General features: G+C 40.5%; 1 protein-coding gene and 1 long non-coding RNA gene across 5 annotated transcripts in view; one reads left to right on the plus strand and one right to left on the minus strand.

The window, feature by feature from the left end:
* Nucleotides 1-13,568, minus strand: part of LOC144031373 (inverted formin-2-like) — a 30,488-nt gene that overhangs the window by 5,674 nt on the left and 11,246 nt on the right. For 3 of the 4 annotated variants that reach the window (XM_077538452.1, XM_077538451.1, XM_077538453.1), the window contains exons 2-15: nt 10,543-10,953; nt 8,270-8,385; nt 8,003-8,162; nt 7,449-7,482; nt 7,168-7,309; nt 6,127-6,259; nt 4,387-5,013; nt 2,568-2,713; nt 2,415-2,476; nt 1,477-1,579; nt 1,301-1,386; nt 1,043-1,143; nt 867-937; nt 57-164 (exon numbers count right to left, since the gene is read on the minus strand). In XM_077538452.1, coding sequence (XP_077394578.1) covers nt 57-164; nt 867-937; nt 1,043-1,143; nt 1,301-1,386; nt 1,477-1,579; nt 2,415-2,476; nt 2,568-2,713; nt 4,387-5,013; nt 6,127-6,259; nt 7,168-7,309; nt 7,449-7,482; nt 8,003-8,162; nt 8,270-8,385; nt 10,543-10,942 — 2,289 coding nt within the window. In that variant the 5' untranslated portion in view covers nt 10,943-10,953. Of the gene's footprint in view, nt 1-56; nt 165-866; nt 938-1,042; nt 1,144-1,300; nt 1,387-1,476; nt 1,580-2,414; nt 2,477-2,567; nt 2,714-4,386; nt 5,014-6,126; nt 6,260-7,167; nt 7,310-7,444; nt 7,483-8,002; nt 8,163-8,269; nt 8,386-10,542; nt 10,954-13,568 lie in introns of those variants that run through there. The other variant, XM_077538454.1, reaches the window with a different exon arrangement.
* On the plus strand, nt 7,708-8,473 carry LOC144031376 (uncharacterized). Its single transcript, XR_013287514.1, has 2 exons — nt 7,708-7,830; nt 7,924-8,473. It is a non-coding gene; the product is annotated as an uncharacterized LOC144031376 (long non-coding RNA).

The raw sequence follows: 13,568 nt of genomic DNA on the forward strand, positions 1-13,568 counted from the left end.
CAATGTTGCGTTAGTAACAAACGTATTTTAAAGGAAAAGGGGCGGTCTTTACGTACCTCTAAGATGTGATGAAGCAATGTAATGCGGCTCTTGTTGGCTTTGGTCTCTGTCAGCTTGAGAAGAGAGCTGATCTTGAATCCCTCGGCATTTCCTGTGTGGCTTCCCTAGAAGGAAAGTGATTTAAGTTATTTAAAAAAATAAAAAATTGGCCTTCTCTTACCTAAAGTGACATGGAAGGAAATAAAAAATACATACCGGACAATCAATCTGCCCATCCATCCATCCATCCATCTGCCCGCCCATCCATCCATCCATCCATCCATCCATCCATCCATCCGCCCGCCCATCCATCCATCCATCCATCCGCCCGCCCATCCATCCATCCATCTGCCCATCCATCCATCCATCTGCCCGCCCATCCATCCATCCATCTGCCCATCCATCCATCCATCCGCCCGCCCATCCATCCATCCATCTGCCCATCCATCCATCCATCCGCCCGCCCATCCATCCATCCATCCATCTGCCCGCCCATCCATCCATCCATCCATCCATCCGCCCGCCCGCCCATCCATCCGCCCGCCCATCCATCCATCCATCCGCCCATCCATCCATCTGCCCATCCATCCATCCGCCCGCCCATCCATCCACCCACCCACCCATCCATCCATCCATCCACCCGCCCATCCATCCATCCATCCGCCCGCCCATCCATCCATCCATCCATCCGCCCGCCCATCCATCCATCCGCCCGCCCATCTATCCATCGATCTATATCTTTATATATTTTTTTTTCCTCCCATGTCACTTTAGGGGCTCCGTATTCTCTAAATATCAGCGGGGATAAAAACATTTGAGGCTCTTACATAGTTAAGAAAATTGCCCACGTCGAGGATGAGCCTGCAGAAAGTGGGAATGAGCGTGCTTGTCTTGAGAGCTGTGAATTAGTTGAAGGTAAAAATGAATGAGGATTGCAAAAAAGGGTTATTTAATTTCCACAAAAAAAAAAAACAAAAAAAAAAAAAAAACAGGAGGTACTTACAGTGACAGGCCTCCTCCAACAGCTTGACTTTAGGTTGGAGCATGTCCAACACCGATGCAGTCTCCTCACACAATAGCATGCACTCAATCCTCAGATGATAACTGGAAAGAATTGTGAGTTGAAGATCACATTTTAATGCAGCCCAAATAAAAATCCATCCAGCGCCATCACAAAATTTAACGGGTTCTTCTTTGGCCCATTTCCTTCCCTAATTAAGCGGGCAGCTCACATGTTACAACAGTTGGGGAAGGAAGTTACCATTGGACAGTGAGGAGCGATGTGAAGAAACGGTCGACGTTTGCCAGCTTCTCCTTCTCTCCTTGGAAAGACTTCAAGTTTTCAATCTAGATGACAAAAAGGCCCCATCACGACTCAGACATTCCGAGTGGGCCCTTGAATGACGGCGTTAAAACACTGCGAAGGTCTTGCCAAACCTCATGCTTCTCTGGCAGGAGCTTCAGGAGCTGTTTTAGCACCTCCACGTCAAACCTGCTTCTGTCACCTTTCGCAATCATCACCACAAAGTCCTCATTCGAGCTGGACATGAAACATTTACAATATTAAGATGGTCACGACGTCAAGCACTCAAACAATCCACTGAGTTTTATATAGTAAGACCTGTATAAAAGTAAATGTTCTTCCAAATATTGCTTTCTACAAATTAGTGCAATGTGTCAAACATACGGTCCGTGGGCCAGAACCGGCCCCTCGGGGGGTTCAATCTGGCCTGTGAGGGCAGAACACAAACTGCAGTTTTCGATGGCAATTATTCACACTTAATCATTTTACCCGTTATTCCTATTTTATTAGACCATGAACATGCTCATCTGGCTTAAATTTATGTTTAAGAGTTCCCTGTATTAATTAGTTTGACAATCCCGCATTAGTGCATACAGTGCATGCATTTATAGTACATAAGCAGGGCAAATGTGAGAAATATTTCCCAGTCTGATGTAATGTACTTCCACTCCAATGTATAATACAACTACAACAAATACTTTTGATTTTATGAATTAATCTGTCCATTATTTTCTAACATTCAGTTACTGCTTGGGTCCGTAACATGCCAGGAAATAAAATCAATAAGTTTTCCAAATAGCAAAATGAGGATAAACACTTTAAAATTTAATTATTGTAAAATAATTAAAATTAATATTGTTGTAAATATAATGAATTACAATTATTTAATTAATTGTTGCATCTCCAAAATACTCAATTTATTGTAAGTTTATTTCTTCTTTTAAAAAGACTTTTTGATACAGCTTCTGGGATCTTTTTTTTTTTTTTTTTTTTTAATTGTACCTAATAAAGTGTCCATTGAGGGTACACTTTACGGACATAAAATGGATCACCACGTTGCTTCGGATCTCACCATTTGAACTGCTTCAGGAATATGTTGACATTCAGGTTTTTCTTCGGGTCAATAAAAGAAATCTAGAAGGAAACACAAATGGATAGTTTGGCTTAAAAAAACCCAACAAACATGCGTTTGTAATTGGTCACTGCCGACGTTGATGGTGCACACCTCTTTCGGCTCCTTCTTGACAGGAGCAGCTGCCCCCTTGTCTTTGTGCTCGGTCACCGGGAGACAGAACAGCTCCTCAATACTGCTATAGTCCGGCTCGTGAGGAGAAGGCTCTTTCTGAACTGAAGCCCACATGGAGTGACCATCTGTGTGTGGAAGACGAGAGAGGAAAGCAATCATGTCAGTTTTAACCGTTTGCTCCTCTTGACAGGGAGGAAAACATCGTTACAGTTTGTGTGTCCATTTTCTATACGGCTTATCCCGTCTTGGATTGCAGGGAGCTTCCGCTCAATATTCGATCCCAGCTGAGTTTGTATAAAAAGGCAGACTACACCTTGAACTGGTTGTCAGTCAATCACACCGTCACTGAGTGAGAACTAAACCCACACAGCCTGTTACAGAATCCCAGGCGAGTCAAACTACTCGTCACCATGACTGACTGAATGTTCAATACAGAAATGATAATAGCAACCAAACAGTCCACAAACGTGATCGACATGCCTCAAAGGTCCTTCTCCAGTTCAGGATTGAAGCATTATGAAGCTGATTTAAAAAAAAAAAAAAAAAAAAAGTTCAGCGTGAATTGATTACCAGTAAAGTGACTCTAAAACAGGCATGTGCCGATTACAGCTTTGACGGTTTACTGTGGTTTTGTCTTGAGCATTTTTCTTTTTGGGAGGACACCAAAGCAGGCAAAGTTCCACTAATAATTGGATTGGGAAGGGGGGTGAATCTGGTTAGTTATATTCCATGCTGATTAAGACTAAAATTGGCTTGCCCCTTTTAAAATTGTGAAGAAGAAGGAGAAAAAAAAAAAAAAAAAAAAAAAAAAAAAAAAAAAAGTTTTCTCCACAGCTTACCCTCCAGATAAGGAAAATTCCAGTAGAGCTAGTTACGATTGGACATCTTCAGCTACATTGCAACTTGTTTGTGCAGTCACAACCGAGACAGGTATGCGCAATTTTCAATGGTACCCCCCCCCTTAATAATAATGATATTATTATTATTATTATTATTATTATTAAAATGGGGATCCTATATCTCAAAAACTTGAGGGGAGAAGAAAAAAAAAAAAAAAAAAAAAAAAAAAAAAAAAAAAAAAAAAAAAAAAAAAAAAAAAAAAAGAGTTTTTAGTTCGTTCAAACACCAAAAATCGTGTTCCCAATGTAATTTTAGAGGCCAGTGGGTTTTTTTTTTTCCCTCCCTCCCCTTCTCGGTTGAGCAGAGAGAGGAGGGGTGATCAGTTGCTTAAATGGAGGATAAGAGGAGGAACGAAGACGAGAGCAGGAACGGATGCCTTTTTGCTGTTGATTAAAGTGCATTGTTTATTGAAAAGGAAAAAAAAAAAAAAAAAAAGTGTCAGCGAGTACTAGTTAGCCCCGAGGACCACATGAGCAGCCTACAAGTCTGTTCTAAAAAATAGCTGAGCAAAGTTTCATCAAGTATATGAAAATATCAGTTTGTACTAATTAAATCTAATTTCCTACCAAGGTAAAAAAAACAGAGCATTTAAAGGCCCAGTATCCCGGTTTCACTCAGGAAAATGCACTTTTAAAAAAATACAGTATGAACACACTAACTTGCTCTCAGTCTACTGGTGGTGATTTTCTCCGAAACCCCCACGCCCCCAGCCTGTATTTTGTCATTTTGAGTTTGTTTTGTAAACAGCGGGACGTTTCTGTTGAAAGACATTGTTTACACCTCTCCAGCCAATCACAGAACAGGGGGTGTGTGTCGCAAACGGGGCCGGGCGACGGGCATTTTCCCATTTAAATTCTAACAAGACATGAAGAAGAAAGTCCACTCCCATTGTCCTTACCTGTAACAGATCTCAGTTTCTGCCAGTTGAGCTTTTTCATCCTCAGCGTGGGATATCGGCTCAGCTTTGCGGGCGCGCTGCATCCCAGAGAATAGCTGCTCTGAGCCACTATCATGCCCGGAGGGGGAGGTGGTGGAGGAGGTGGCATGCCAGGTAAGGCAGGTGGTGGCGGCGGGCCATTGCTCATACCTGGCAGAGGGGGCGGAGGTGGCGGGGGAGCCACGCCAGCGCCGCCAGGTAGTGGTGGTGGCGGCGGCGGCATCATTCCTGGTAAAGGAGGTGGTGGTGGTGGTGGAGGAGGTCCACCAATTGCACCGCAGAGTGGAGGAGGGGGAGGAGGAGGAGGAGGAGGAGGAGGAGGAAGCAGGCACTGAAGAGAACCTTTGGGCCCCGTCATACTGGGAGGAAGTGGCGGAGCTGGTGGCAGCGGTGCTGCAGGGGGAGGAGCCAAGAGGGGCTTCTGAGGCGACGCAGAGCATTTCTCCAGCTGGTCTGGGTCTTGCTGAGTAGTCTGCGAAGCCTTGTCCACTCTGACAGGCTGGCCGTCCACTTCGTGACCATCTTCGGGGCTCTTGCCCTTGGAGAACACCAGACGCTCCATGATCTTCTCAAACGGCCCTATCTGAGCTGGAGTCCAAACAGAAAAAAAATAATGCTTGAAAATTGTACACAGCCCCCCATTGCTATTTTCCCAACTCCATCAAACATTAACTCATTTGCTCCCAATAACGTGTAAATACTTTTTTTTTTTATGCAAGTGTCCCAAAAACGTATTTACACGTTGTTTTTTTGTTTTTGTTTTTTTTTTATGCTAGAGCATACAGAAGGCTTTGATGCAGCCTCTCAACTGCAAAGAACGGTTTCAGAAATGGTAGTTATTACACAAACGGCCAGCAGGTGGCAGCAGAGCAAAGGAGATCAACCAGGACCATCTAGAAAAAAAGCTCAATTACTTACAATTTTAAATAGATTTGTGAAAACTGATGAAACTTAGCTCTCTTCTAATGCTAATTGCTGCAAAACGGAAACAGATAGAAACACACTTTTTTTTTTCCTGATGAAAGAAGAGACTTTAATCTTTCTTTTGGTAGGTTCTAGGGGTGTGAATTGCCTCGTACCTGACGATTCGATTCGTATCACGATTCACAGGTCACGATTCGATTCGATACCGATACGAATTTATAAGTCGATTGTTGCGATTTTTTTTCATTCAAATTTAGAAAATACTAATCAGTAAGCTTGTAGAGTGTAAGATTTATATGAAAATGTATTATTTATCTGAAATTTCAGTCTTATAGAGGTTGTAATCTGTTTCATGTTTAAACAGCATTAAAATAAAATATTAAGGCTTAATGTTCCGTTCATATAACATTCTTCCATGCTTAAGGTGTGAATCCTAAAAAATAAAAAAATAAATAAATAAAATAAAAAAAAAAAAAAATAAAAAAAAATCGATTTTGCCTATTATTGAATCGATTCGAGAATCGCGCGATGTAGTATCGCGATATATCGCCGAATCGATTTTTTTTTTTTTTTAACACCCCTAGTAGGTTCCATGCTTTTATAGCAATTGAACACAATATTCTGTGGACATTGCAAAATCAGTCAAAATCCAGTAAAAGAGCCGGGAGCGAACGGGATTGCTTCTGTGAAAATGGCTGGGTGTGAATGAGTTAATAAGAAGCAGCCATTAGCGGTATAATGAGCTCCACAAATTTCAACACAAAGTTGCTGACTCACAGTCCTGGGCCAACAGTATGGCTCGGTTCGTGATGGCCTCCAGAGCCAGCCAGATATCCGAGCGGCTCGGCCCCAGCAGGAGGAGCGTCTGCAGGATGGACAGCAGCTGGAGAGAAGCGGGGGAGCTGCTCACCTGCCACACATCAACGAGGAATACGATACAAGGCGCATCACGATACAGGAGTCACGATATACACGCATATCCCGATACATTGCATCCAGGGCGATACATATCCAAGCAAAAATACTTTTTCATTTTAGCAGCGCTTCCGGTTGGATCGAAATGTGTGCAGGGGTATTGATTCTGACGCATTCGTATCAATACATGTATCGTACAGAAGCCCGCAATGATACATTTCCATATTATTACTTTTTTTTTTTTTAGCATACTCCTAAATATCACTGTATTTAATTTTTAATATTCACTCCCATCTGGCACTTGGACATTGTGACGCTAACTGCATCAACTCAACATCAACTCTTCGCTAGGCTCAGTTTCCAAAAATAAATGTATGCATTTGGGAAAAAAAAAAAAAAAAAAATCCGGTTTGATTTTGTTAAAAACAAAACAAAAAAAAAAAACAACAAAAAAAAAAAAACATTTTCAGAGAATCAAAATTTCAAGGTCAGGTTTACACCATATGTGTTGTATAACTCAAATTATTTTCTGATAAAGCTTCTTCATTGCCCGTCACTGGCCACTTCATTTTTTAGCTCCCCTAATCTATTATTAGGTGAATCAGTGAGATGCGGGGAAACTTGGGGGAAATCACGGGTCACGTGATCCAAGTTCAGCTTCTGATTGGCTTAGACAGACCTTGTATTCATATGGTGTCACGTGACCCAAATCCATGGTTCTAATTGGCTGTTTGGGTTATTTGTAAAAGCTTTTGGTGTCAGTTTTTTCTATTATTCTAATGTAAATTAAAATTTATTCTAATGTAAAAATAAATGCTAAAAATGTTGACTGGGAAGACAGTGAATTAATATGCATCACTAAAAATCACAAGTTAACAGACGGAATTACATCAATGAACTCACCTTGCTGAAGAGAGTTGTAAAGACCTCCAGGTGATTACTCATATCAATCCCGCCATACAGCCGCAAAAGCTCCTCCTCATCTTCCGCCATTGCCTCTTCAAAAGCCTCACACTGAATGATCAAGTCTTCATCTTCCTGCTCTCTGCATGATACACACCCAATACAGATAAGTAAGAAGGTGAATTACAATTAACACACAAATGCTATCTAAAAAAAAACAAAAAAAACAAAAACAAATGGAGGCTGACTAATCAAAGGTGAATTAAGGGTCGCATGCTCACCTTAACTTTGGCAGAATATCAAGAACATGAAGCCCTGCAGAACAACAAAAGATAGCATTAGTGTCACAACATTCGCTTTTTTTTATTTATTTATTTATTTTTAATTTTTTTTTTAGCTTTTTGTTTTGTTTTTAAATAATGCACATCTTTGGAAGCGAAACACTGGAATAGGATAGTGCAGGAGGTACTGGAGGAAGTCACAGGTGTGCAATTATAAAAGAGGTGTGGCCAATCAAATTGTTGATTGGTTGACAGAGGTGGGCGGTCTGAATGGAATTGGGTGGCTTCTTAAAAGCCTTCAGTTATTTTTTGTTTTGTCTTGGGCTCCAAACTCAATGCCAGTCAGATTGTTGTTACTTTCACGTTGCTCAATTAAATTTAGGTCAGTAATGTTTTCAACTTAAAATGTAGCATTGTGATATAAATGACAACAATTGGGCTCACAATGTCAATGTTTTGTGCTTTCTGTTCACAGACGTAACTGCTGAGACAGCTGACAGAAAAGTGACCTCACTCATTGTGTGATGAATTGCGCAACGGCAGGCTGAACCTACCGATAAACTCCTTTCTCATCTTATCTCTCTGCCTCAGGTCCTCGCAGCCGAAAATGAGGGCGTTGATGACGCTGAGGAGCGTGACCATATAAGGAACGTTGTCTGTGGCCCGCAGCTCGTTCATGATCACGCTGAAGCGATATTGATGCGTCTTCACGCCCTGAGGAACAAAATCACAGTGGAATTCACGTCTTCGTTGTGGTGTTGTGAATGCAACGCGCCACAAGGGGGCGGTATTTTTATTTTTGGGGATCAAATTTTTCTTGCCTTGTAGTGGTCCAGAGCATCCAGAGCAAGGTGATGACCATCTGATGAGAACATGCTGAGGGCCGCAAGTAGCTCAAACACTTGCTTCTTCACCATGGTGTTGGACGTGTCCAAGGCTGTGGAGCGTCATTAGCACGCACATTTTCAACTTTTGCTACGGCTCTTCCTTGTGTCAAGACCTCAACATGCCTCAAATGATTTTAAGCAGTGCAATGTGAACTTTGTTCTGTGAGGATGGGGCAGATAAACATGTTTGTTTCTAGTCCAAAAATTCCAGTAATCATGGGAGAAACTATCAACGGGCTTTCATAATTCATTGTATGGAACGTTGCAGACGTCGAGTGAGTCATACAAGAATATGGCACATAAGTTTTTTTTGGTTTTTGTGAAATTTCAGGTGAATTTAATTTGACCTAGAAGAAACCTTTGAAAGCACAAGTCATTTGTCCAAATGTTCAGTGCTACAATACCTTCTGCAAGGATTCTTGTCACAATTGTTTTTTTGTTCAGACAGTTCTTCACTGTCTGCCAACATCTTTTCATTTTGTGAACCTTGATGAAAACCTAAAATTCGGTACGTTGGCGAGATCAATTTAAAACTGGGTAAACGTGAGGGAACTTTTTACTAATGTATTTTAAAGTTCATTTAACACTTTTAATACTTCATTTTCTTAGAAATTAAAACAAAAACAAATGAAAGTATAACATTTCAGTTATGTTGAAATTTTGGAAAATTTCTTAATCTATTTAATTTTTTATTTTTTTTATCTTAAGACATGTTAATGACCCTGGAAGCAAACTTTTTTTTTTTTGTTACAAATTTAAACATGTTAAATAAAAAAAAAAATGTTGAGAATTGAAAAGTTGTTTAAAAAAAAAACAAAGTTAAGTCTTATTTTGTCTTTTACCATAAATTGAAAATTGGCTCCAATATTGGTTATCGGCCACCTTGACTACTAATAATCAGCCCTGAAAAAGACATATTGGCCTATCACTAATTTGAATGTATCGGGGAATCGCAGAAGCTGCTGATACCAGCCACTGGATGCTTAAGGCAAAAAAAAGAAAAAAAGAAAAAAAATCTGACAGAGTAAGACCGCCTCGGCAGCAGTCGTTGGTGCTAAACCTGCAGTTTGACACCTTGCGTTGTCATTGTGTTAAATTTTACACATTAAAAAAACAATGGTCTGAGAAAAGTGGTATCGAACATCTAATTATTGAGGAGCTGAACAACAAAAGTCACAACAACTGTTTAATTTTCTTTTGACAAAGATGTCTACTTTTATGCCTTTATGTGACTTTTCTTGTCTCTCTATTTCAACCTAATGGCAATCTGTGGCCACTTCAATTTGAGAACAGCCTGTGGGAAGCCTTGCAATAACTTGTACATTGATCAATTGTTGTCATCTTGGTCTCATGTCAAAATTAACTCATTCACTCCCAGCCATTTTCACGTTTCGCAATCCCGTTCGCTCCCGGCTGTTTTACTGGATTTTGACTGATTTTGCAAGGCCCACAGAATATTGTGTTCTATTGCTGTAAAGGCCTGGAACCTATCAAAAGAAAGATTAAAGTCTCTTCTTTCATCAGGAAAAAAAAAAAAAAAAAAAAGTATGTTTCTGTTTCCGTTTTGCCGCAATTAGAATTAGAAGAGAGTTAAGTTTCATCAGTTTTCACAAATCTATTCAAAATTGTAAGTAATTTAGCTTTTTTTTTTCTAGATGGCCCTGGTTGATCTCCTTTGCTCTGCTGCCACCTGCTGGCCGTTTGTGTAATAACTACCATTTCTGCAACCGTTCTTTGCAGTTGAGAGGCTGCATCAAAGCCTTCTGTATGCTCTCGCATTAAAAAAACAAACAAATGTATAAATACGTCTTTGGGACACTTAAAACATAAAAAAAACGTATTTACATGTTATTGGGAGCAAATGAGTTAACATCATGATGAAAAGGCTGTTTAAATACCAATTCTAATTGAAGCGAGAAATGGATTAGTCCATTTACAGATTAAACACCTGTTGTGACATTTACCGTTCAGCCCCTTGTTACAAAACAGGAAGTTGTGTAAAAAGTACTAAAACAATGAACAGTTGGACATCTGAAAGTTGAGAGAAGGTCGAATTAAGTTCACCTATTTTAGGCCCATCCTGATATTTCCCCCAAAATCCTAAATACACCTTTTAGTTTTTATGTGTTTTGTATGTAAACAAATACTACATAATGCAATATGTGTCTTAGACATATAAAATATAAAAGTGAAACATTTGCGGGAACCTTGGGACAGCTTCCGGATGTATCCCTCGTTATCAATGATGAAGTGGATGCCAGCAGAAGAATTCATGACAGCGCGGACGCAGTTGACACAGGTGAGCTGCAGGAGGGCGTCTGCAATGCGGGAGCAACCTCGGCCCGAAAGGCGGTCCAGGGCCTCCAAAAGGAGATCCAGCCCGCTCAGCTCCAGAAACTGGACCATCCATGCCTGGTCGCTTCTGTCCAGGCGCCGCTTCAGGCCGGAATAGTTAACCACAGTGGGAACTTGGAGCAGTCTGATACAGAGCTCCGGATCAGCATTCTCCAAGTTGGCTTCCTGTTGGGAGTCTGAGTCCTGCGATGAGCCCAGGCGACCACGCACGGCCGCCCACTTCCTCTTCACCTCGGAGATTCCTGACATCATTTTGAAAGCACCTGTGAAAGAAAGTGACAAAGGGTTTTATATAAAAAAAAATGACTTCGCTTCATAGTTTTATGTTGACCAAGTCCCCATAACTGCATTTCTACTTTGTAATTCAACAAAAAAATTACTATTATTTACGATTAAATATTTTTTAGTTGTATGGAATAGGTTGACGTCACAAATTAATTAAAGTGGAAGTCAACCCAAATGTTTTCTTTACAATAACATGTTCTATGCTGCCCCATTGGTCGTCAAAATCCACCCGTTTTTCTCAATCTCAAAGGGCGGCCATTTTGTCACTTGCTGTCGACTGAAAAAAAAAGGACATCACAGTTGATCAGGCCTCAGTTAACAACCAATCACGGCTCACCAGTTTTCTGAAACTGAGCCGTGATTGGTTGTTAAGTCCTGAGCAACTGTGATGTCATTTTCAGTACAGCAATTGGCAAAATGGCCGCCCCTGAAATGGAGAAAATTGGTTGGATTTTCTGCTTAACTCACTCCACAAACGCAATTAATGCTGTTTAGATCACCTTATTATTGGAGAATATATATAGATATATAGATGAGTATATTTAGAAGGAATTTGGTATGACAAGACCGAGATGTTATATTGATAAAGCTTCGCCCATTCTAAATAGACTCCACCCCATATTTGTCATTATTTTGTTGCTTTTCATTAGAACTGAATGGTACCAACTTGACGCAATATAGGCTACACAAAAATAACCAACTTAAAACTATACAGGAAGTTGCACAAAAACATGTGAATGAACTGACAAACCCATGAAAACATACTGTAACTTCCTTAAAAATCACTTTGTTTTGGGAAGGACATCTTATTTGTTAAATCAATGAATTTGTCCACGTAATCGTCACCATTGGTAAGCAGAACAAAGACAGCTGGCCTGATCGCTAAAGTAAATAGGAAATGACAGCACTGCACTCTGTGGGTGTGTAAATGACAGTGTCAGCAGTCCGGTCATTTCCAGTAGCTGTGCAAAACATTCCGACTAAATCCAGCGTAAAGATCTGTCAGACAACCAAAACTCCCTATAGGTCTCGCTGGAGGACACATTTCCATTTACAAAACAAAATATGTTACGTTGGAGACATCAAAACTGATTACACAGCCAGTACTATGTAAGAGCGAGTCTGTATTATGATTATGAATGCACACGTGCTGCTTTTTTGGGCAAAACCGCAGACAGCACAGCCCCCCCCCCTTTTTCACCAACCTGAGTCTCTGGAGACCTTCTAAAACATTCCCATCTATGAACTAAGTCCAAAAAAGGGGAACGCATTCTGCCAAAAGTCTAAAAATACATCCTGTAAATTAGTTATATTTGCTGGTTTGGTAATAAATAAAAAGTTGTTTAGGGTCCACTGTCTGTCTATGTGAATTTCAGACTTGGCAAAGCGGAATGATGAGCACAATAACTTGCTCAGACTCACAGTCGGATACTTTGGGTAGCTTGGAAGGAATGATAGCTTTCGCAAAGGCCCGTTGTAGTCGCTTTTCGCTGCCTCTTTGCTTGACACTGACATATCCAACTTCTTGCACCCTTAGATGTGTTTTGCAAATTGACTTGGCCTTCTGTTTTCATAAAATGCAGCGCAGAATAATTCCATTCATTCCACAGAGTCGAGGCAAAGTGGCTCTTGGCTTTTGCCACATCATCTCGCAAAGGAATTTTGCCTGCTCGGGCTGCACCATGCTGCTGCGTTACCGTGGCAGCCGGCAGACACACACAATGGTGATTTACAACCGACATTCTCAATGCCGTCTCCAACTGGCATTGAATTCTCTGTTTCCCCCGCTTTACGACAAGTACTACCGCTTAACAAGCCACTGAAACACTGCCTGAATTAAAATATCAATACATATTGGATACAAATACAAGAGTTGTATGTTTGTTTGTTTTGTATGTGCAGTGAATATAAAAGGTCTACACAGCCCTGTCCAGGTAAAAATAATAATAAAAAAAAAAAGTGGACTTGCTGTTGAAGTTTGGATCCTTGTTCTGCTGCAGGACTCAAAAGTGCTTCAGCTTGAGGTCACAAACTGATGACCAAACATTCTCCCTCAGGATTTTCTGTTAAAAAAATAGAATTTATGGTTCCACCAATCACAGCAAGTCGTCCAGGTCCAGAAGTAGCAAAGCAAGCATCTCACTCACTACCATGTTTGACTGTTGGTATTTCTTTTTTGTTTAAATAGCATGTTACGTTTGGGATGTAACATAGCGAGCTTTTACGTTATTTTTTGGCCAGCAGTGGTTTATGCTTTGGAACCGTGCCATAAATTACCGTATTTTCCACACGATAAGGCGCACCTTCAATGAATGACATATTTTAAAACATTTTCCATATATAAGGCACACCACATTATAAGGCGCACCTTCAATGAATGATATATTTTAAAACATTTTCCATATAAAGTCGCTACAGTAGAGGCTGGGGTTACGGTATGCATCCATTAGATGGTGCTGCGCTAAAGGGAATGTCAACAAAACAGTCAGATAGGTCAGTCAAACTTTATTAATAGATTACAAACCAGCTTTCTGACAACTCCATTCACTCCCAAAATGAATAAACAGCTGTTTTATTGTTTTCTTAGTATTAG

Source organism: Festucalex cinctus, chromosome 12 (genome assembly GCF_051991245.1).
Source record: "Festucalex cinctus isolate MCC-2025b chromosome 12, RoL_Fcin_1.0, whole genome shotgun sequence".
Lineage (NCBI taxonomy): Eukaryota > Metazoa > Chordata > Actinopteri > Syngnathiformes > Syngnathidae > Festucalex > Festucalex cinctus.